Raw genomic sequence first — 23034 nt, forward strand, 5'->3', positions numbered from 1 at the left:
TGATCCCATGCATGTTTACATACATAACAAAGAGTACTCTCCAAACTAAGTAATTCAAGAAATTGTTAACTCAGTTCAATTGACTGTTCACTTTTCCTTGAAAACAAAAACCATCCTTGGATTATCAAAAACAAACATACCTTCTTTCAAAGCTTTATCCATGTTGTGCGAAAGGACCACTCTTCGGGTTTGCGCAGATTCAGATGAATTGCCTGACAGACGGCCCTGAAATTAAATATTTAAGTATCATGAACTTATTTGTTCAGAGAATAAGTACCATTCGATTTGATGTTTTTCTTTTCGAAGAAAGAAAAGCTACAGATTGTTTCACTGAGTTGCCAATTTGGCTGAAACCCACAATCTTAATTATGGCATCCTGCATCCTATTAACCCATTCCCAGCATTAGTCCCAACATATCCATCCTCATGGTACACTAATCGTATAAGATTTGGAAAGCCAAAAGTCTCAATAGGATGATCTGTGACACAGTCTTTCCACATACCTCTCCCGCAAACTATATTGCTTTGAAATAACAAACAGGCGTTTTTTTAATGTTCCCGGGCTGCTTGTAACAGCCTCCTGGAAATTTATCTTCAAGTCCTGGAGGATTAGCAACCCTCGTTCTCGCTGAGTGATCATGATATCCAACAAGTATCCAACAGGGCTTGGGTAAGGATATTATTATAACCACTCTTATCCATTGGCAAGGGCTCCTGGATTTGAAGATGTGAACCATTATTGTGTTTCTGGTCAACAGAAACCCCCATGGAATGCAGAGTAATGCATGCTTTGGGGATGATTTCCCAGTAAACTTGGACTTGAAGAACCTGAATAAATAAGATTCCTCAGTTTTAACAGGGTGCTGCTGAAATTATTTTCATTGTACAAAGATATAGAATTTAAACTTGAACTTGAAAGTGCAAATTTTAAATTATTTTTGGCGATGAGGCCAGCATTTATTGCCCATCTGTAATGATTCTAGAATTGGTGGCATCAAAAAGGTCAACACATTACATGCAGAACTTCATACAGAATGTGGAGCAGAAAGTCATTACAGATTAAATCACTTGACCAATATGCAAAAGACCTGGAGAATATAATGAAGTCAGGAACAAACATGGCCATTCAACCCATTTATCTCATCACGTCAATGTGTACAATATGAAATTACCTCCCATATTGCCAAGACAGTTCCCAAACTTCCAATAATTAGAGATCCATTTCTTAATGTTCGAACAGATTTCTTTTCATTAAATTCAAAGATATTGGGAGACTGTTAGTTTCATAAGAACATAAGAACATAGGAACTAGGAGCAGGAGTAGGCCATCTGGCCCCTCGAGCCTGCTCCACCATTCAATGAGATCATGGCTGATCTTTTGTGGACTCAGCTCCACTTTCCGGCCCAAACACCATAACCCTTAATCCATTTATTCTTCAAAAAACTATCTATCTTTACCTTAAAAACATTTAATGAAGGAGCCTCAACTGCTTCACTGCACAAGGAATTCCATAGATTCACAACCCTTTAGGTGAAGAAGTTCCACCTAAACTCAGTCCTAAATCTACTTCCCTTATTTTGAGGCTATGCCCCCTAGTTCTGCTTTCACCCACCAGTGGAAACAACGTGCCCGCATCTATCCTATCTATTCCCTTCATAATTTTATGTTTCTATAAGATCCCCCCTCATCCTTCCAAATTCCAACGAGTACAGTCCCAGTCTACCCAACCTCTCCTCGTAATCCAACCCCTTCAGCTCTGAGATTAACCTAGTGAATCTCCTCTGCACACCCTCCAGTGCCAGTATGTCCTTTCTCAAGTAAGGAGACCAAAACTGAACACAATACTCCAGGTGTGGCCTCACTAACACCTTATACAATTGCAGCATAACCTCCCTAGTCTTAAACTCCATCCCTCTAGCAATGAAGGACAAAATTCCATTTGCCTTCTTAATCACCTGTTGCACCTGTAAACCAACTTTCTGTGACTCATGCACTAGCACACCCAGGTCTCTCTGCACAGCAGCATGCTTTAATATTTTATCATTCCATTTAAATAATAATCCCGTTTGCTGTTATTCCTACCAAAATGGATAACCTCACATTTGTCAACATTGTATTCCATCTGCCAGACCCTAGCCCATTCATTTAACCTATCCAAATCCCTCTGCAGACTTCCAGGATCATCTGCACGTTTTGCTTTACCATTCATCTTAGTGTTCTGCAAACTTGGACACATTGCCCTTGGTCCCCAACTCCAAATCATCTATGTAAATTGTGAACAATTGTGGGCCCAACACGGATCCTTGAGGGGCACCACTAGCTACTGATTGCCAACCAGAGAAACACCCATTAATCCCCACTCTTTGCTTTCTATTAATTAACCAATCCTCTATCCATGCTACTACTTTACCCTTAATGCCATGCATCTTTATGCAGCAACCTTTTGTACGGCACCTTGTCAAAGGCTTTCTGGAAATCCAGATAGACCACATCCATTGGCTCCCCTTTATCTACTGCACTGGCACAACCTGCCCTTTATGAACCCATGCTGTGTCTGCCCAATGGGACAATTTCAATCCAGATGCCTCGCTATTTCTTCCTTGATGATAGATTCCAGCATCTTCCCTACTACCGAAGTTAAGCTCACTGGCCTATAATTACGCGCTCTCTGCCTACCTCCTTTTTTAAACAGTGGTGTTACGTTTGCTAATTTCCAATCCACCGGGACCACCCCAGAGCCTAGTGAATTTTGGTAAATCATCACTAGTGCATCTGCAATTTCCCTAGCCATCTCTTTTAGCACTCTGGGATGCATTCCATCAGGGCCAGGAGACTTGTCTACCTTTAGCCCCATTAGTTTGCCCATCACTACCTCCTTAGTGATAACAATCCTCTCAAGGTCCTCACCTGTCATAGCCTCATTTCTATCAGTCACTGGCATGTTATTTGTGTCTTCCACTGTGAAGACCGACCCATAAATCCTGTTCAGTTCCTCAGCCATTTCCTCATCTCCCATTATTAAAACTCCCTTCTCATCCTCTAAAGGACCAATATTTACCTTAGCCACTCTTTTTTGTTTTATATATTTGTAGAAACTTTTAATGTGTTTTTATATTCTGAGCAAGTTTACTCTCATACTCTATCTTACTCTTCTTTATAGCTTTTTTAGTAGCTTTCTGTTGCCCCTAAAGATTTCCCAGTCCTCTAATCTCCCACCAATCTTTGCCACTTTATATGCTTTTTCATTCAATTTGATACTCTCCCTTATTTCCTTAGATATCCACGGTCGATTTTCCCTCTTTCTACCATCCTTCCTTTTTGTTGGTATAAACCTTTGCTGAGCACTGTGAAAAATCGCTTGGAAGATTCTCCACTGTTCCACCATAAAATCTTTGCTCCCAGTCTACCTTAGCTAGTTCCTCTCTCATCCCATTGTAATCTTCTTTGTTTAAACACAAAACACTAGTATTTTATTTTACCTTCTCACCCTCCATCTGTATTTTAAATTCCACCATATTGTGATCGCTCCTTCCGAGAGGATCCCTAACTATGAGATCATGAATCAATCCTGTCTCATTACACAGGACAACATCTCGGACCTCTTGTTCCCTCGTAGGTTCCATTACATACTGTTCTAGGAAACTATTGCGGATACATTCTATAAACTCCTCAAGGTTGCCTTGACCAACCTGGTTAAACCAATCGACATGTAGATTAAAATCCCCCATGATAACTGCTGTACCATTTCTACATGCATCAGTTATTTCTTTGTTTATTGCCTGCCCCACCATAACGTTACTATGTGGTGGCCAATAGACTACTTCTATCAGTGACTTTTTCGCCTTACTATCCCTGATTTCCACCCAAATGGATTCAACCTTATCCTCCATAACACCAATGTCATCCCTTACTATTGCCCGGATATAACAGAGCTACACCATCTCCCTTACAATCCACTCTGTCCTTTCGAATAGTTTGATACCCTCGGATATTTAACTCCCAGTCGTGACCATCCTTTAACCATGTTTCAGTAATGGCCACTAAATCATAGTCATTCACGATGATTTGCGCCATCAAATCATATACTTTATTCTAAATACTACGGGCATTCAGGTAAAGTACACTTATGTTGGTTTCTTTACCTCCGTTTTGAATCTTAACATCTCCAGTTTTAATACTTTTAGTATTACTGGGCCTATTCACTGAGCTCCCCTCAGTCACTGTACCTTGTATTGTCGCCCTTTTTGATTATGGCTTCTCTGCCTTGCACTTTCCCCCTTACTTCCTTTTGCTTCTGTCCCTGTTTTACTACCTTCCAACTTCCTGCATCAGTTCCCATCCCCCTGCCACATTAGTTTAAACCCTCCCCAACAGCTCTAGCAAACACCCCCCCAGGACATCGGTTCCAGTCCTGCCCAGGTGCAGACCGTCTGGTTTGTACTGGTCCCACCTCCCCAGAATCGGTCCCAAAGCCCCAGGAATTTGAATCCCTCCCTCTTGCACCATCTCTCGAGCCACGCATTCATCCTATCTATCCTGACATTCCTACTCTGACTAGCTCGTGGAACTGGTAGCAATTCTGAGATTACTACCTTTGAGGTCTGACTTTTTAGTTTAACTCCTAACTCCCTGAATTCGGCTTGTAGGACCTCATCCCGTTTTTTACCTATATCGTTGGTGCCTATGTGCACCACGACAGCTGGCTGTTCACCCTTCCCACCCCCCAGAATGTCCTGCAGCCGCTCCGAGACATCCTTGACCCTTGCACCAGGGAGGCAACATACCATCCTGGAGTCTCGATTGCGTCCACAGAACCGCCTATCTATTCCCCTTACGATACCCCTATCACCATAGCCCTGCCATTTTTCTTCCTGCCCTGCTGTGCAGCAGAGCCAGCCACGGTGCCATGAATCTGGCTGCTGCTGCCTTCCCCTGGTGAGCCATCTCCCTCAACAGTATCCAAAGCGGTATATCTGTTTTGCAGGGAGATGACCGCAGGGGACACCTGCACTGCCTTCCTACTCTTGCTCTGTCTTGGTCACCCATTTTCTATCTCCCTCAGTAACTTTCACCTGCGGTGTGACCAACTCGCTAAACATGCTATCCACGACCTTTCATCAGATTCATCAGTAGCGCCTTGTTTTGACTGCTGTTGCATTGTTACATCAATGAGGATGGCTCTCCCCCAGCTTTGCCTAACCTACAATAAATGGATCCTCCACATCAGTCAGAGCTGAGGCTGATCATTTACGAAATTAAGCCCACAACTCCCACGTCAAATTCAGTACACCAATCGTGTCAGGTTAATTCTGTCAAAAAAAAATCTATTATTTTGGTAACTGGCCACATAATTGAGACAGGCTACCGAATTCATGCATACTAGTGAGGGATCTGAATTTAATACAGTGGTTTAAAATTTGTATTCCTGCTATCCAATTTTTTGTATTGCTATCAAACAATGTTAGATTCAAGTTTAGAAATAGATTTCGCACAACTAGCCACGTGAATGATTGACACAAGGAAATACTTGCATTTCTTCAGCACCTTTCACAAACTCAGTGTTTCAAAGCACCAGATCATTTTTTGTCGGTGATGTTGTTTTGAAGGATAAATATTGGCCGGCACCTCGGGAGAGCTCGTCTGCTCTCCTTCAAGATCAAGGAAATGTTTACGCACCCCCCCCCCCCGGAGTAAGGCAGAGACTTTGATTTAAGATCTGAAAGACAGTGCCTTTGAAAGTGCAGCATTCCCTCATTGCTCCACTGGAGTGTCAGCCTGGATTTTGAGCTCAATCCTCTGGAGTGGAAACGTTCCGATTTACGAGGCTGGACTAGTAACCGAGCCAAGACACCCAAAAATCACACTGTTTCCAAAGTTAAGATTACACACCAGCAATCAAATTCTTTTATTTTCCCCATGATAAAAACCTGATCTACTCGTCAGGATATATTACCATTAAGGGCTGGTTTAGCACACTGGGCTAAATCGCTGGCTTTTAAAGCAGACCAAGGCAGGCCAGCAGCACGATTCAATTCCCGTACCAGCCTCCCCGAACAGGCGCCGGAATGTGGCGACTAGGGGCTTTTCACAGTAACTTCATTGAAGCCTACTTGTGACAATAAGCGATTTTCATTTCATTTCATTTATATCCATTCTTATTTGTTGAAAGAAGATAGGATAATGAAACCATCTAGCGAGATGGGGGCGGGGTGGAAACATACATGTGCAAATTAAAGTGAATTTTGCAGATAGCACTGAAACCAAATCACCCCAAATAAAGAGGGTAAGAATGGAACCAAATTGCAATAGTTTGGACTCCCAACTATTGTTATAACCCGCATGAGACCTATGTGGATGGACCAGTTAGCCTCCCCGTGAGCCTTGTCGAATACAAGCTTCCTCGCTGAGGGGCGGGAGCCCATCAGCAGAGTAATGGACTGTTGTAAAAGCCGGCCCAGATGGAAGCGGAGTAGCAGTAGTCCCGGCTAGGATCTGGAGTGAACTGTGGGTATAGCTTACTTTGTAACAAAATAAGCTTCTTTACGCCTCTCATTTTGGGCTCCTCTCTGGCCGCTAAAACTACTTTTGCCATCTGAAGGTGGTGACTCACATTTGGGGCAATTCACAATAAGGACAATTTAAGAGGGAAAAATTGATAGAAAGTCGATGTTTCTTTATGACCACAAGAAGGTGATCATGAAAACAAAACTGCAGCACATTGCTCTAACATTTCATTTCACAAATGGTTCAGAACAGTGTGTTCCTTAGTTGAGTAATTCAGTAATTTACATTGTTCCCAGCTCTCTTCACTTCAATAATGCAGCATGCCATTGAGAAATTACAATTTGGAAAGACCACTAATATAAATGAAAATCAAGGTTAGCTCAGTGCAAATTAATATCTCAGCATTTTTTAAAAAATAAACAATTTTATTGAGGTAGTTTTTGGCTTTATAAACAGTTACAGACATCAACAGAAAGAAAGCAAAAAAGGCAAAAATGTGCAAACATCCACGTACTTTCAATACTTCAATCGTAACATACTGCACAAGCCCGCTCCTCTCCCACCGGTACTACCCGCCATATTTTCCCTCCTACTCTACTCTATCCCCCCCCCCCCCCCCCCCCCCCCCCCCCTCCCCCCCACCCCCTGCTGACGCTCACTCTCCCGCAAAGAAGTCAATAAATGGTTGCCACCTCCGGGCGAACCCCTGTACAGATCCCCTCAAGGCGAACTTAATTTTTTCCATACCCAGGAAACTTGACATGTCCGCAAGCCACAACTCAGTCTTCGGGGGCTTTGAGTCCCTCCACGCCAATAGTATTCATCGCCGGGCTATCAGGGAAGCAAAGGCCAAAACATCGGCCTCTTTCTCCCCCTGGACTCTCGGGTCTTCCGAAACCCCAAAAATTGCCACCCCTGGACTCATCATCACCCTTATTTTTAGCACCCAGGACATGATCCCCGCAAATCCCTCCCATTACCCCCTCAGCTTAGGGCATGCCCAAAACACGTGAACGTGGTTCGCTGGTCCTAGCGCATTTGTCCTCTATCCCAAAGAATTTGCTCATCCGAGCCACCGTCATATGGGCCCGGTGAACGACCTTAAATTGAATCAGCCCGAGCCTAGCACATGTCGCGGTCGAATTTACCCTACTCAGGGCCTCTGCCCACAGCCCGTCCTCCATTTTCCCGCCTAGCTCGTCCTCCCATTTAAGTTTCAGTTCCTCTGTCTGGGACCCTTCCTCCCTCATGAGCACCTTATAAATACCCGAGACTCTACCCTCCCCTTCTTCCCCCCTAGAGACTATTCTGTCTAGGATCCCCATTGGCGGGAGGCGTGGGAAAGATGGGACCTGTTACGAACAAAGTCCCGCAACTGTAGGTACCTAAAATCATTTCCCCTTACCAACCCCAATTTCTCCTCCAAGCTCCTCAAACTCGCAAAGCTCCCTTCCAGGAACATATCACCCACCCTTCCCACCCCTGCCCGCCGCCATACTCGGAACCCCCCATCCATACTCCCGGGGGCAAACCGATGGTTATCGCAGATTGGCGCCCAAACCGACGCCCCCATCTCCCTTACATGCCTCCTCCACTGGCCCCATATCCGCAGGGTCGCCACCACTACCGGGCTGGTGGTGTACTTGGCCGGCGGCAGCGGTAGAGGAGCCGTGACCAGGGCTGCCAAGCTGGAGCCCCTGCACGAAGCCGCCTCCACCCGCTCCCAGATAGACCCCGTACCCACCATCCACTTCCTTATCATAGCGATGTTGGCCGCCCAGTAATAATTAATCAGACTCGGCAAAGCCAACCCTCACTCGCTGCGGTTCCTCTCCAACATCGCCTTCTTCACCCGCGGGGATTTTCCTGCCCAGACAAAGCTCATGATCATCCTGTTAACTCTTTTGAAGAAGGACTGTGGAACAAAGATCGGGATGCACTGAAAAACAAACAGAAATCTTGGGAGGATTGTCATCTTTACAGTCTGCACCCTCCCTGCCAGCGACAGCGGGAGTGCATCCCATCTCCGAAACTCTCCCTTCATTTGCTCCACCACCCTGGCCAAATTTAACTTGTGCAGCCTGCCCCAGTCTCGTGCCACCTGGATTCCCAAATACCGGAAATTTTCCTCAACCAGCCTAAACGGTAGCCCTCTCAATCTGTTCTCCTGGCCCCTTGCCTGTACCACAAACAGCTCACTCTTGGCCGTATTTAATTTGTATCCTGAGAACTAGCCGAACTTCCTCAGCATTCCCAGTATACTTTCCATCCCGGCCACTGGGTCCGACACGTACAGGAGCAGGTCGTCTGCGTAAAGAGAGACCCTATGTTCTACTCCGCCCCTCACCATCCTCATCCATCCCTCTGCGGCTCTCAGCGCAATCGCCAGCGGCTCTATGGCCAGCGCAAACAGCAGCGGGGAGAGCGGGCAGCCCTGTCTGTTCCCTCGGTACAACCTAAAGTACTCCGACACTTCTCTGTTAGTCCTGACGCTGGCCCTTGGGGCCTGATATAATAATTTGATCCAATCCACCAATCCCTCCCCGAACCCAAACCGTCCGAGCACCTCCCATAGATAGTCCCACTCCACCCGGTCAAAGGCCTTCTCGGCGTCCATTGCCACCACTACCTCCACCTCCCTACCCGCCGGGGGCATCATTATCACATTAAGTAATCTTCTCAGGTTGGCCGCCAGCTGCCTACCTTTCACGAACCCAGTTTGGTCCTCCCCAATCACCTCCGGTACGCAGTCCTCCATTCTAACCGCCAGCACCTTTGCGTCAACATTAATCAGGGAGATTGGCCTGTAGGACCCGCACGCCTCCGGGTCTTTACCCCGCTTCAATATCAGTGATAGAGTGGCTTGCGACATTGTCGGCGGCAGGGTCCCTCTGTCCCTTGCCTCATTGAAAACCCTCACCAAGACCGGGCCCACCAGCTCAGAAAACCTCCTATAGAACTCTACTGGGTATCCATCCGGCCCCGGGGACTTCCCCGACTGCATGGCCTTTAGGCCCCCCAACACCTCCTCCACTTTAATCGGGGCCCTCAGCTCATCCACTCGCCCCCCACCTACTGTTGGGAAGGTTAACCCGTCCAGAAACCTTTTCATCTCCTCCGGTTCTTCCGGCGGCTCCGAAGTATACAGCTTGCGATAGAAGTCCCGGAATACCTTATTCAATCCTGCCGGGTCCTCCACTTTGCGCCCCTCCCCATCCCTCACTTTACCTATTTCCCTGGCCGCCTCCCTCCTCCTGAGTTGCTGCGCTAGCAGTCTGCTAGCCTTTTCCCCATGCTCGTACACCATTCCCCTCGCCTTCCTAAGCTGTTCCACGGCCCTACTCATGGATAGTGCCCCCAGTTCCGCCTGTAGTCTCTGCCTCTCCCCAAGTAAAACCTCCCCCGGGGACTCAGCGTGCTCGTCATCTATCCGACCCATTTCCCTGACCAATCTATCCATATCTGCCCTGTCTGCCTTGGCTCTGTGGGCCCCAATTGAAATCAGCTCCCCCCGCACTACTGCCTTTAGCGCCTCCCACAGGGTCGCCGCTGAGACCTCCCCCATGTCATTCACCTGCAAGTAATTTTGCATACACCTCCGAAGCCTCTCACAGATCCCCTCCTCCGACAGCAGTCCCACGTCTAGCCTCCATTGCGGGCGTTGGTAGCTCGCTCCCCCGATCTGCAGGTCTACCCAATGCGGGGCATGGTCTGAGATAGTAATTGCCGAGTATTCTGTGTTCTTTACCTCCCCTATACAATCCCTGCTTAGTACGAAGAAATCTATCCCAGAATATACTTTATGGGCATGCGAGTAAAACGAGTCGCCTCTTCCTGTCGGCTGTCTATCTCTCCAGGGGTTCACTGCTCCCATTTGCTCCATAAACCCTTTTAGCTCCCTTGCCATTGCTGGGAGTCTACCCGTTCTGGGACACGACCGATCCAAAGTCGTGTCAAGGACCATGTTAAAGTCCCCTCCCATTATTAGCCTGCGAGAATCCAGGTCCGGGATCTTCCCCAGCACTCTTTTAATGAAGTCCACGTCATCCCAGTTCGGGGCATATATATTCACCAGCACCACTCTTCTCCCCTCCAGTCTGCCCCGTACCATCAGGTATCTGCCCCCCCTGTCTGCGGATATGCCCCCCGCCTCAAATTGCACCCACTTGTTGATCATGACGCCACTGTTTAAAAAAGGAGGTAGGCAGAAAGCAGGAAATTATAGGCCAGTGAGCTTAACTTCGGTAATAGGGAAGATGCTGGAATCTATCATCAAGGAAGAAATTGCGAGGCATCTGGCTAGAAATTGTCCCATTGGGCAGACGCAGCATGGGTTCGTAAAAGGCAGGTCGTGCCTAACTAATTTAGTGGAATTTTTTGAGGACATTACCAGTGCAGTAGATAACGAGGAGCCGATGGATGTGGTATATCTAGATTTCCAGAAAGCCTTTGACAAGGTGCCACACAAAAGGTTGCTGCATAAGATAAAGATGCATGGCATTAAGGGTAAAGTAGTAGCATGGATAGAGGATTGGTTAATTAATAGAAAGCAAAGAGTTGGGATAAATGGGTGTTTCTCTGGTTGGCAATCAGTAGCTAGTGGTGTCCCTCAGGGATCCGTGTTGGGCCCACAATTGTTCACAATTTACATTGATGATTTGGAGTTGGGGACCAAGGGCAATGTGTCCAAGTTTGCAGATGACACTAAGATGAGTGGTAAAGCGAAAAGTGCAGAGGATACTGGAAGTCTGCAGAGGGATTTGGATAGGTTAAGTGAATGGGCTCGGGTCTGGCAGATGGAATACAATGTTGACAAATGTGAGGTTATCCATTTTGGTAGGAATAACAGCAAACGGGATTATTATTTAAACGATAAAATATTAAAGCATGCCGCTGTTCAGAGAGACTTGGGTGTGCTAGTGCATGAGTCACAGAAGGTTGGTTTACAAGTGCAACAGGTGATTAAGAAGGCAAATGGAATTTTGTCCTTCATTGCTAGAGGGATGGAGTTTAAGACTAGGGAGGTTATGTTGCAATTGTATAAGGTGTTAGTGCGGCCACACCTGGAGTATTGTGTTCAGTTTTGGTCTCCTTACTTGAGAAAGGACGTACTGGCGCTGGAGGGTGTGCAGAGGAGATTCACTAGGTTAATCCCAGAGCTGAAGGGGTTGGATTATGAGGAGAGGTTGAGTAGACTGGGACTGTACTCGTTGGAATTTAGAAGGATGAGGGGGGATCTTATAGAAACATTTAAAATTATGAAGGGAATAGATAGGATAGATGCGGGCAGGTTGTTTCCACTGGCGGGTGACAGCAGAACTAGGGGGCATAGCCTCAAAATAAGGGGAAGTAGATTTAGAACTGAGTTTAGGAGGAACTTCTTCACCCAAAGGGTTGTGAATCTATGGAATTCCTTGCCCAGTGAAGCAGTTGAGGCTCCTTCATTACATGTTTTTAAGGTAAAGATAGATAGTTTTTTAAAGAATAAAGGGATTAAGGGTTATGGTGTTCGGGCCGGAAAGTGGAGCTGAGTCCACAAAAGATTAGCCATGATCTCATTGAATGGCGGAGCAGGCTCGAGGGGCCAGATGGCCTACTCCTGCTCCTAGTTCTTATGTTCTTATGTTCTTATGATTGCCACCCCCCTGGACTTCGAGTCCAAGTCCGAGTGGAAGACCTGGCTAATCCAGCCTTTCCTTAGCCTGGTCTGGTCAGACACTTTCAGATGTGTCTCCTGCAACATAATTACGTCCGCCCTCAGAGCCCGCAAATGCGCGAACACCCGCGCCCTCTTAACCGGCCCATTCAGTCCCTTGACGTTCCAGGTGATCAGCCTGGTCGGGGGGCACAACCCCCCACCCCCCACCATGCTGGTCAGCCATAGCCTTTTTCGGGCCGGCCCCCGGCCAGTGCGTCGCACCATTCCTGGCCCGCCCGTTGGCTGCCTCCACCCTCGACCTCCTTTCCAGTGCCTATTTCAAGTCCCTCCCACGTCAGCAGAACAACCCCCCCCCCCCCCAACCACATCCCCCGATACCCCCACCCCTGCCATCCACTGGCTGTGATCTCCCCCCCCACCTGACTCCCTTGACTAGCCAATCTGCTAGCCTGGTGACTCAACACTCCGGCGCCTTCCGTTCTCATTCCCATTGTTTCCCCATCCTCCTCTCCACTCCCCGGCGCCCCATCCCCCTCTCCAACCCACTGGAGCAAGCCGGCTCCAGTGTCCTCCGCGAGCTGCACAAATCCGCCCAAAAAGGAAAAAAACAGAAAAAAGAGGAAAAAACAAAAAAAAACCATGAGAAAAAAAGAAAACCCCCCAAACCAATGTACATGAACAAAGGAAGGAGTCCCAAATGTTCCGCTTGGCACCTTTAGCCCAGCAAACCGTTGAACAGCAGTCCAGGCCTATTCGGCGTACCTTCCCACGGTAATCCTCGGGCCCTAATTCGCGTCCGTGGGGCCTCTTTTCGGGACCAGCCCCTGATCCCTCGCAAAATCCATCGCTTCTTCAGGCTTGGAGAAGTAGTGGTGTTGACCCTGGTGCGTGACCCATAGGCGAGCCGGGAACAGCAGACCAAACTTCACGTGCTTCTTGTACAGCACCTCCTTGACATTCTTAAAGGCTGCTCGCCGCCGAGTCACCTCCTGGCTTAGGTCCTGGTAAATGCGGAGAACACTGTTGTTCCACGTGCTGCTCCTGGCGCTCTTTGCCCACCACAGCACCCGTTCCTTGTCCACGAACCTGTGGAACCTAATCACCATCGGACAGGGGGGTCCCCCCGGCCGCCCGTGCCTCGCCTGCACTCTGTATGCCCCCTCCAGCTCCGGCGGTCGCGGAAAGGCTTCGGCCCCCATCAGCTGCTTCAATAGGTCTGTTACAAACGCTGCGGCATCAGCTCCCTCAGCCCCCTCCGGGAGGCCGACCATCCTCAGGTTGTTCCTGCGGACTCTATTCTCCAGCTCCTCCACTCTGTCCAGCAGTCTTCTCTGCCGCTCTTTCAGCCGTCAACTTCTAGCGCCGCAACCGTCTGCGCATCCGCCTGCTCCTCCACCGCCTCTCCCAGCTCCTTAACTTTAACATCCTGGGCGTCTAGCCTCTGGTTCAGCTGATCCACCGCTTTCTGGATTGGCTCCAAGCTGTCCCACTTCAGAACTGGACTTCATTACCTGGAGCATGTTATCCAGCGCCTGCTGGATTGCTGAGTCCAGGGTCCGTGTGTCCGCCATCTTAGGTCCCAGGTAATTTTCTTCAGGTCCTTGCCTCTGTCCCTTTTTCTCCTGCCTTCTGGACTCCCGCTGTTCCATGTTCCGCAGCCCGCTCCTCAGCACTTTCGCTGCTGCCTTCCTTCTCCCAGCTCCTTAACTTTTACCTCTTGAGCATCTGAAGTGGGTCCAAGTTGTCCTGCTTCAGCGACTCCAAAACTGTTTTTCTTCTCCTGGAGCAAGAAAGGTCCGTGTGTCCGCCATCTTAAATTCCAGGTCAGCTTCCTCTGCTCCTTGCCTCTGTCTCTTTCTCTCTCTCTTCCTCTCCCTCCTGGCCTCCCACGGTTCCATCGATTGCAGCCCGCTCTCCAACACTTTCACGGCCGCCTTTTTGCCGCTCCGTGGTCCCGCTATCGCGGGGAATCAGCCCCTAAACGACCGCCGGAGTGAGAGCCCGCCGGAGTGAGAGCCCGCCGAATGTGCGGCTCACTCAAACATCGCCGCCACCGGAAATCAATATCTCAGCATTTTAATAAACACGCCACATTATAATTTACAATAAATTGTAGAATCCCTACATTGCTGAAGGAGTCCATTCAGCCCATCGGGTCTGCACTCTTCCTAGGCCCACTCCACCGCCTTATTCCTGTAACCCCCCGCATTGATCATGGCTAATGTACCTAACCTGCACATCTTTGGACCGCGAGGGGATACACCTGGAGGAAACCCAGAAACACTGGGAGAACATGAAAACTCCACACAGACACCCAAGGCCGGAATCGAACCCGGTCCCGGCGGCTGGGACACACACACACACACACACACACACACACACAGTGCTAACCACTGTGCCACCTTAAATATGTTCAAAACAGGAGCTGAAAAGATTCCCAACGTCAAACTGCAGATCCCAACTGTGTTGCCATGGTTTTAGGTTCAATATCCACACTGGTAACCTTGTCAGAAGCTTAATATAAAGCACTTCTGGGCAGCACTTGCTGAAAAACAAGCTCTCCCTTTGAATACTGTGGCTCAGTTGTAGGTGGTATTACAGAGGTGTGTGTTCTTTTGATTGTCATGCTGAGCTCTCAGCCTCAGTCAGCCCAACAACTAAAGGAAAACACAGGGGGAAAAAAGGCAACATAGTCAAATAAATTGAGCAAGTCAACTCAGGCCATTTCTCCAGCTAATTATGGCACAGCAGTCAGAAAGTTGAAAGCAGCTTGACTCGCCACACTTTTGTCAGATAATAAATAGCTTGTGGCACTGGAAGTGGGAAGCTAATACACATACACACACACACACACACACACACACACACACACACACACAGAGCTAAACCTGGACTGCTGCAGATGTTTCTTAAAAAGGTTAACATGCCTATGCAGTACAGAAGCCACCACGCCTGCAGAACACAGGACACATTCCGGCAGCTCCTGCTGAAACTATAAAAGCAGCCTCTGGCTTGAACATCCTCTATTCATTATATTTATCACAGGGAAAGTCGTGTACAATTATGACTGTCCATGAGCTGAAGAAGACTTGGATTTATACAGCAGCTTATTGTCGCGCAGCACATCAAATGCTCTGAAGTGATTTCTATTGTGTCGGCAAACGTGGCGGCCATTTTAAAAGCAACAGATTCCCAGAAAGAAAGTGAAACAAATTACTAACTGGGTTTGGTTATGCTGCTCTTGGGAGCAATGCTCCTCCTGGAAAACAGAACTAGTTGCCTTTCTTTGAAAGGTGTCACAGCGTCTTCAGGAGACATTTGACTGCTGGAAGACAGGTGCCTCCAACAATGTAGCATTCCCTCAGGACCATACAGATTGCATCACCCTTGCCATCTGCTCACATCACAGTGCTACAGATCAGCTCCAGGGACATTGGCGACGGATTAACAAGGATAAAGATTCACAAGCAAGTGGTTTGAAAGACATGAAGTTAACATGCGTCTCGACACTGCTCAAACCCAGGAGAATGAATACGCAAGCAGCATTGAAAGAGGTTCTCTCAGCCATCATGGAGTAATTCCTTCATTTGTATTCTTCTGAACAGCGTAACATCTACCCACAGTGGGTCAACACAAATTATCAATGATTATAGTCACTGAATAAACATTCCAGAGACTGGATGTGACTACAAATGAAAGCTTCTATCTCACTATTCTGTAAATGGGCTACCCAAAAAAGAGACTGGTTTGTTGCCAAGAATTAGTACTCAGTGAAAGCACACATCATGGCAGCTGCTGTCAGGTCAGGTAGGTTGAAATGTCTAGAAGCCAGATTCAGAAATGCAGCCCATCAATTCAAGTATATTTACATTGACGGCAAAGGTTTCAGCAGAGGAGGAACTAATAAATGTGTGGATATGGAAATTTGGTGTTCCAGTGTCCGAACTTGATCGTGGCATTCTGGATCTCCAAACCAAAGAAAACAACCCTGTATGTTGAAAGAAACAGCAAATCAAATAAATTGAATGACGGAAGAGACTTCAAATAACTGCATCCTCAGCAGCCACGAGAGAAAAAACAAAACCCTATTACACACAGTGAATCTCCAATCTAACCACTGCCCCCAACCAGCCAAGAAAAATATTAAAATAAACTGCTCTAGGACATCAGTATTGGGTCTGGTTCAGCAAATAAGGAGAAATTAAAATGTCACCACGATAAGCGCACATGTAACATTTGGGAAACTAGCAGACAAAAAGATAGGCAAAAAAGCCAGAGGGATGATATAATTGGCAGCACAGTGGATAACACTGTTGCTTCACAGCTCCAGGGTCCCAGATCCGATTCCCGTTTGGGTCACTGTCTATGTGGAGTCTGAACGTTCTCCCTGTGTCTTCGTGAGTTTCCTCCGGGTGCTCCGGTTTCCTCCCACAAGTCCCGAAAGACGTGCTGCTAGGTAATTTGGACATTCTGAATTCTCTCTCTGTGTACCCAAACAGGCACCAGAATGTGGCGGCTAGGGGCTTTTCACAGTAACTTCATTGCAATGTTAATGTAAGCCTATTTCTGACAATAAAAGATTATTATTATAATTGCTTCACAATGATTAAATGCCCCGAACTAAAGAACACCACATGCTTATGTAGATTAGAAAAGTGATCACGTCAGCTGGTGAAGTCGAAGCCGCCTACAGACAATTAATGGTCTATCGTTTAAAATTAGGAGGTTTGTAAGTTAATTATATTTTGAGGCTGTAGCTTTAAATTTAGGGGAAATGAAGGGAGTCATGTGGCCTGTTCTGAAATCTGCCCAACAATAAACCTGGGCCGTTTGATGGTCAGATCAAAGGAAGACTCAGAGATTGTTTGAGTGAGAAACCACTGCAAGGTATTTACGTTTGGATACAATAGGAGGAGAGATTATCATGAATAGATTTGGGTTTCCCAAAGTCCCAGAAAGGAGTTGAAGATACCGGCTCTACAATTATGCTGTAAACCATCCTTACTTCAAAGATCAAAGGGAGTTGGGGGGTCAAGAATGCCTAATTAGCATTTTTCCTGGATACAAGACTAGTGTGATTCAAATTGCAATGGGGAGGTAGAGGAAACCATTTTTGAGAAGGCTTCCTTACAAATCAATGATCATAGACGGGTAGCAGAGTTGCACGGTCAGAGAGTAGAGGTTGCTTAGCTTTGGAAGCTACCATAGCCAGCGGCAGGAGGGAAATGGGATCTTGTCAAAGAGACACACCCTACAGCCATCCATGGACTCCACGAGATTCATCATGGCATAGCCAGGGCAAAGAGTCAGCAGAATAGGATTTACCACTGGTGTTAATTTAAGACACTCTCCAAAAACTGAGGAAATGCCTGGAGACGGTCACTCAACAACTACTACTCATTACTACTCGGCAAAGTGGAGATATGGCAACCCACCGGAGAAACTGTGGACTGTTTGCCAAAAGAACTGTAATTCTGTGGAGTGTACGTTGAGTGATGAACATAAAAGGGAGTGTTCCTCCCTGTAGTTTGATACAGAAGTTGCCTACAATAGTTTTTTGTCATTTGTGCACAGTAAAAGGTTTAAAACATGAAATCTTGCTGTGTGATTCTTTCAGCTTTTAACTCAGTCTCTTTAAAAGTAATCCACCTCTGCGGAGATCGTAACACTATCGGATGAGTATAGTGATGGATTTAACTGCACATAAGCAGAATTCAAAATAAACTAGTAGGCAGCTATAATAGATACAAGAAGCTACAATGCTGGGCCAGCCATCCTAAAATCCTCCATATGGCCTGGTCATTGGAACATCTGGACCAAATTCTCTGCAGCCACCATAATGAAAAAAATATTCTATGAGCCAAAGTATAATTGCTTTAATACTGTTCATTCGTATCATTCTGCTTTTGCCATGACTTAGTACCACTTTGAAGCGACCTAATCATGTTTCTTTTCATAAAAACATATGGTACCACGTTCATCACATGTCCATGGCCTTGTAGGTTATGGCACTTCCAACTGCACATCCAAGTTTCTTTTTAATGTAATTAGGGCTTCGGTCCCCACCACCCTTTCAGGCAGTGAATTTGAGATCTTCATCACTCTGGCTGAAAGCACTGCTTAATTTCCCTCTGATCTTCTCCTAATCATTTTAAATCTACACCTCTGGCCATGTATCCCTCTGCTAATGAAACAGGTCCTTTTTAATCACTCAATTATGTACACCTCAATTAAATACCCCCTCAGCCACTTCTGTTCCAAAGAAAACAATCCGATCCTATCCTTCCTCAGAGCTAAGATTTTAGTGTCCTAGCAGCATCTTCAAATCACCTCCAGCATAATCCTGCCGTTCACTCGATGTGATCAGAACTGTACACAGTACTGTAAATGCAGCCTGAACAATTCTCGTTTAACCTGCCTGCTCAAATATTCTACCCCTCCCCAAGTCCTTTGAAAAAGTCAGATGTTCAGAATTTTACAAAGGTTTGATGACATCTTCGCTAACCACGAACTGTGTTCAACTTTGTCCTTTTGAGCAAGCCAAATCTTCCATGAACTACATTAAACGGAAAGTATTAAGATTTTTTAAATATAGAATATACAATGCAGAAGGAGGCCATTCGACCCATCGAGTCTGCACCGATCCATTTAAGCCCTCACTTCCACCCTATCCCCGTAACCCAATAACCCCTCCTAACCTTTTTTGGACACTATTGGCAATTCAGCATGGCCAATCCACCTAACCTGCACGTCTTTGGATTGTGGGAGGAAACCAGAGCACCTGGAGGAAAACCAAGGGGAGCCACGGGGAAAATGTGCAGACTCCGCACAAACAAGTGACCCAGCGGGGTATTGAAACTGGGACCCTTGCGCTGTGAAGCCACAATGCTAACCGCTGTGCTACCGTGCTGCCGCTATGATTTGTATCATATTAAACATTTCGCCATCCTCTTGTTAAATGCCATTCAAAATCCTGGGTTCAGTTACGTGCATCATTTTAACATACAAAAACTGATAAAAACACAATGTGTGATTCAACACTTACCCTCACTTTGTGTGTTACACCCCTCTCACTCAGCTGACAGACAGCCATTTCTGGGGAGCCAGATACTCCTTGGCTTATCTAGTCCAACTATCTCTGTCTAATTGGAAGGGGGAGGGAGGGGTGTGGGAAGGCAGTCGAAAACAGGGCTGTGACTGTAGAGATAAGGAGCAGCAAGGCTATGGGGAGATTTAAACAAGATGATGCATTTTCTTTTTTAAATTGGAGGCATTGGGGCCAATGTTAGTCAGAAAGGACAGTGGTGATGAGAAAGTGGGACTTCATCCAGTAGAGCATACATGTTGGATTTAGCACAAGCAGATGGTGAGAATGGGAAGTTAGCTAGGAGGACAATGTAATATTTGAAACTAGAATAACAGAGTCATCGGGAATTTCAGCAGTATTGGGTGGTGGGAGGTGCAAGTGTGCTTGAGAGGTCGGGGTGGGCAGGTCAGTGGTGATGTTGTAGAGGTAAAATCGTTGGCGGTGAGGAAGAGAGAGAGAGAGAGAGATTCCATGAGTGATGTATAAAACTGATGAGGAAATACATTTTCACTTAGAGGATGGTTGGAGTCCATAACAAACTTCCCGAGAGGGTGGTGGAGGCAGGTTTGATCAAGGTATTTAAATGGATTGCTATTTGAAAAGAAAGATTGTGCAAGGTTACAGGGATATGGCAGGGGAGTGGGACTAGGTATAAAGCTTTTGTAGAGAGCCAGTGCAGCCTAGATGGGCCAAATGGTCTCCTTCTGCCCAGCAACGATTCTGTAATCCTGTGAAGGTAGTTGTACTTCACGCAAAACTGAATGTTGGGACAAGCAAACTAACGGCACAGTGGCAAAGGGCAGATAGCGAGGTGATGGAGAGGTGGAGAACATTCTTGTCAATATACATTTGGAAGCCAATCGCATGTGCAATGTGGAAATGAGGAAGAGAATGGAGGCAAGGAAAGATCCCTCAAGAAGATTTCCAGATGCAATGGGACATACAAGAGAGGAGAAAATGCAATCGCAGAAACGCCTCAAACTACAGTTAGATAGCAAAGAGTGGATACATATACACAAGAGCAACCACTGAACTAAACAATGAAGTGATGGTGGAGGCTGGTGCAGCCAACCATGCCAAGGGGTGTAGAAACATCAAGGAGGGAAATTACACTGAAATTCTCAGATTAAACCTGTATCAGTGCTGTGGCTGGGGCTGAAAGCTGACAGGAAAGATTCAAGCAAGTTAGCATTGATCTGGGTGATCTATTCAAGGACTTTGAAGATGCAATCATTTACAAGGGTTTGGAGGGTTCATTTGTCTACAGTGATGGTTATGAATGGAAGGAGGTGGAAAGTATCAGAGCAGAGAGAATCTGTCATCTCAATTGGCATGGAAACTAAGAAAGGTGGTTCGGAGATCAGCATTTTGGCTGACATTGAGTCAACAGATGTAGGAGGTGGGCATGAGGGATGGAAGAACCACTAGAGCCTTGGAAAGAGTTAACCTTTGGCGAAGCAAAGTGGAGCGGGCGGTCAGAGAGGAGAGGCGCCAGGAGACCGGCCCCAAGATTCGATTATGCAAATCTGGGGAGGCTGGAGGCCAGGACAGATCCCCCCCCCCACCCCAAGCGTCCTGGAGGGTCAGTCATAAGGCTGCCAGTGCTGCCTGGGATGGGGCGGCGGCCAGATGGTCCTAACCTTAGTCATAAAACACAAAGGGGATTTTCACGATAACTTCATTGCAGTGTTAATATAAGTCAACTAGTGACACTAATAAAGATTATTATTATATGATGCTTTTTAACTTCAGTGCTAAACAATGCCTGTGCACATTTCTTTTCTAATCTGTTGAAGCAGTTTAAGGACTGCTAACTGCATTCTTAGTTCGTTTCCTGGAGCTGATGAATTCCAGACCAATAATAATCTATAGAATTGCTTGTATTCCTAATAAGAAGTTTTCATCAACAAATTTTAATTCTGCCATATACCACACAAGACACTGTCATTTGGTATGGAAATTAGTGTTGCGAGCTTTCACTATAACACAAGTACAATTTATGTTAATAAAAGCAAAATACTGCAGATGCTGGAAATCTGAAATAAAAACGGAAAATGCTGGATAAACGCAGCCGATCTGGCAGCATCAGTGGAGAGATAAACAGAGGGTGCAATTCTCCAGAAAGATTTGCAAGTGTTGTAGCAAGCGGGATATCCAATGAGCTTCCCAGCGCTTGGCCTAGTGAGGCCGACAATGCTATTCAAGATTAATTGGTCCACTTAAGGAGGCCCCACGGACTTCTCGCCGCAAATGTAGGCTCGCCAGCTGATTCGCCAGCACCGCGCTTGCCAGCCTCCTCGCTAACAAGGTCGAACTGCACTTGCTCGGCCAATCCCAGCCAGCTCGCAACAATGGCACCCAGGAGACCGGCCACAAGATGCAACACCCAACCCTCCCTCCAACCCCACAACCTGTCCTTCACACCCCCCTCACTTCAACCTCCCCAACCTTTGATTCACCGCACACACACACCCCCCCCCCCCCCCACCCCCCACCCCCACCCCCCTACCCCTCCAACCACCGTGTACCACCGGTGTGGCTAGTGATGTCCTCTCTGTGTCTCCTCAGGAAATAGCTCTCCCACAATTTCCGGGAGAGAGACCAGACTGGCGGTGGTATGCCGGGCAATCCACAGCACCTTCGAGGAGCGTGCCCTTGAAGTGGCCAGTGTTGCCGAGGACAGAGCAGCCACCAATGTAGAGGCTGGTGGATGCAGCAAAAGTGAGGAACCACTGGCCCCAGTCAAAGGACCTGTCAAACAGGAGTTATTATTGCCTTACTGACTGACCCATTCCTCCCACTGCCCATGTGTCCATCCTGCCACAGGTCCTCCAGCCCAGGCATTGTCAAACTTGGGGGCGCGACCCATGGGTGGGTCACAGGCGGGTGTCGGGAGGGTCGCAGAGCTGTCTGTCGCGGCGCTCCCGATAGAGCAAATCAGCGCGCAACAGCCACAGCAGCCGGCTGTTAAAAACGCCGACTGCAAGCGGCCTTCAAAATGGCCGTGAATATGAAAAAAAAATGCGGCCGCACTGCGCATGCGTGCCAAATCATCGGCGCGCATGCACAATACTATACGCATACACGCCGATGATCCACACATGCGCAGTGCGACCGCTTTCTTTTTTCAACTGTCGCAGCTTTTTGTTTTACAAGTTCGGGGAGGTTTTATTCATTTATTTTATTCATTTAATTTTTATTTTTTTCATTTATTTTATTAATTTTATTAATTTTTTTTTAAACAAGTTCAGGGAGGGGGTTTATTTGATAAAATTTTACCGGAAAAAATTCAGAACTTTGGACAGATGAGACTCCACTTTCCGACACTGGAAGGCTTCACCTTCATCCAACAGGTTCCATTGGAGGAGCGTGTACGAGGGCCAAAGGGACCCAAAACCATTTCCTCCATTTTTGTCAGCAGCAAACAAGGCAAGCGAAAATGGTGCGTCGCGAAGGTCGTCCGGCGTGGGTCCCAAAGGTCGTCCGGCGTGGGTCCCAAAGGTCGTCCGGCGCGGGTCCCAAAGGTCGGCCGGCGCGGGTCCCAAAGGTCGGCCGGCGCGGGTCCCAAAGGTCGGCCGGCGCGGGTCCCAAAGGTCGGCCGGCGCGGGTCCCAAAGGTCGGCCGGCGCGGGTCCCAAAGGTCGGCCGGCGCGGGTCCCAAAGGTCGGCCGGCGCGGGTCCAAAGGTCGGCCGGCGCGGGTCCCAAAGGTCGGCCGGCGCGGGTCCCAAAGGTCGGCCGGCGCGGGTCCCAAAGGTCGGCCGGCGCGGGTCCAAAAGGTCGGCC

The 23034-nt window shown here is 47.4% G+C and overlaps 1 protein-coding gene across 2 annotated transcripts in view; it reads right to left on the bottom strand.

Annotated features, from left to right (window-relative positions):
• Positions 1-23034, bottom strand: part of snx25 (sorting nexin 25) — a 326114-nt gene that overhangs the window by 262618 nt on the left and 40462 nt on the right. For both annotated transcript variants that reach the window (XM_038805657.1, XM_038805656.1), the window contains exon 3: positions 141-225. In XM_038805657.1, coding sequence (XP_038661585.1) covers positions 141-225 — 85 coding nt within the window. The remainder of the gene's footprint in view (positions 1-140; positions 226-23034) is intronic.

The sequence above is a fragment of the Scyliorhinus canicula genome, chromosome 8, assembly GCF_902713615.1.
Source record: "Scyliorhinus canicula chromosome 8, sScyCan1.1, whole genome shotgun sequence".
Taxonomy (NCBI): domain Eukaryota; kingdom Metazoa; phylum Chordata; class Chondrichthyes; order Carcharhiniformes; family Scyliorhinidae; genus Scyliorhinus; species Scyliorhinus canicula.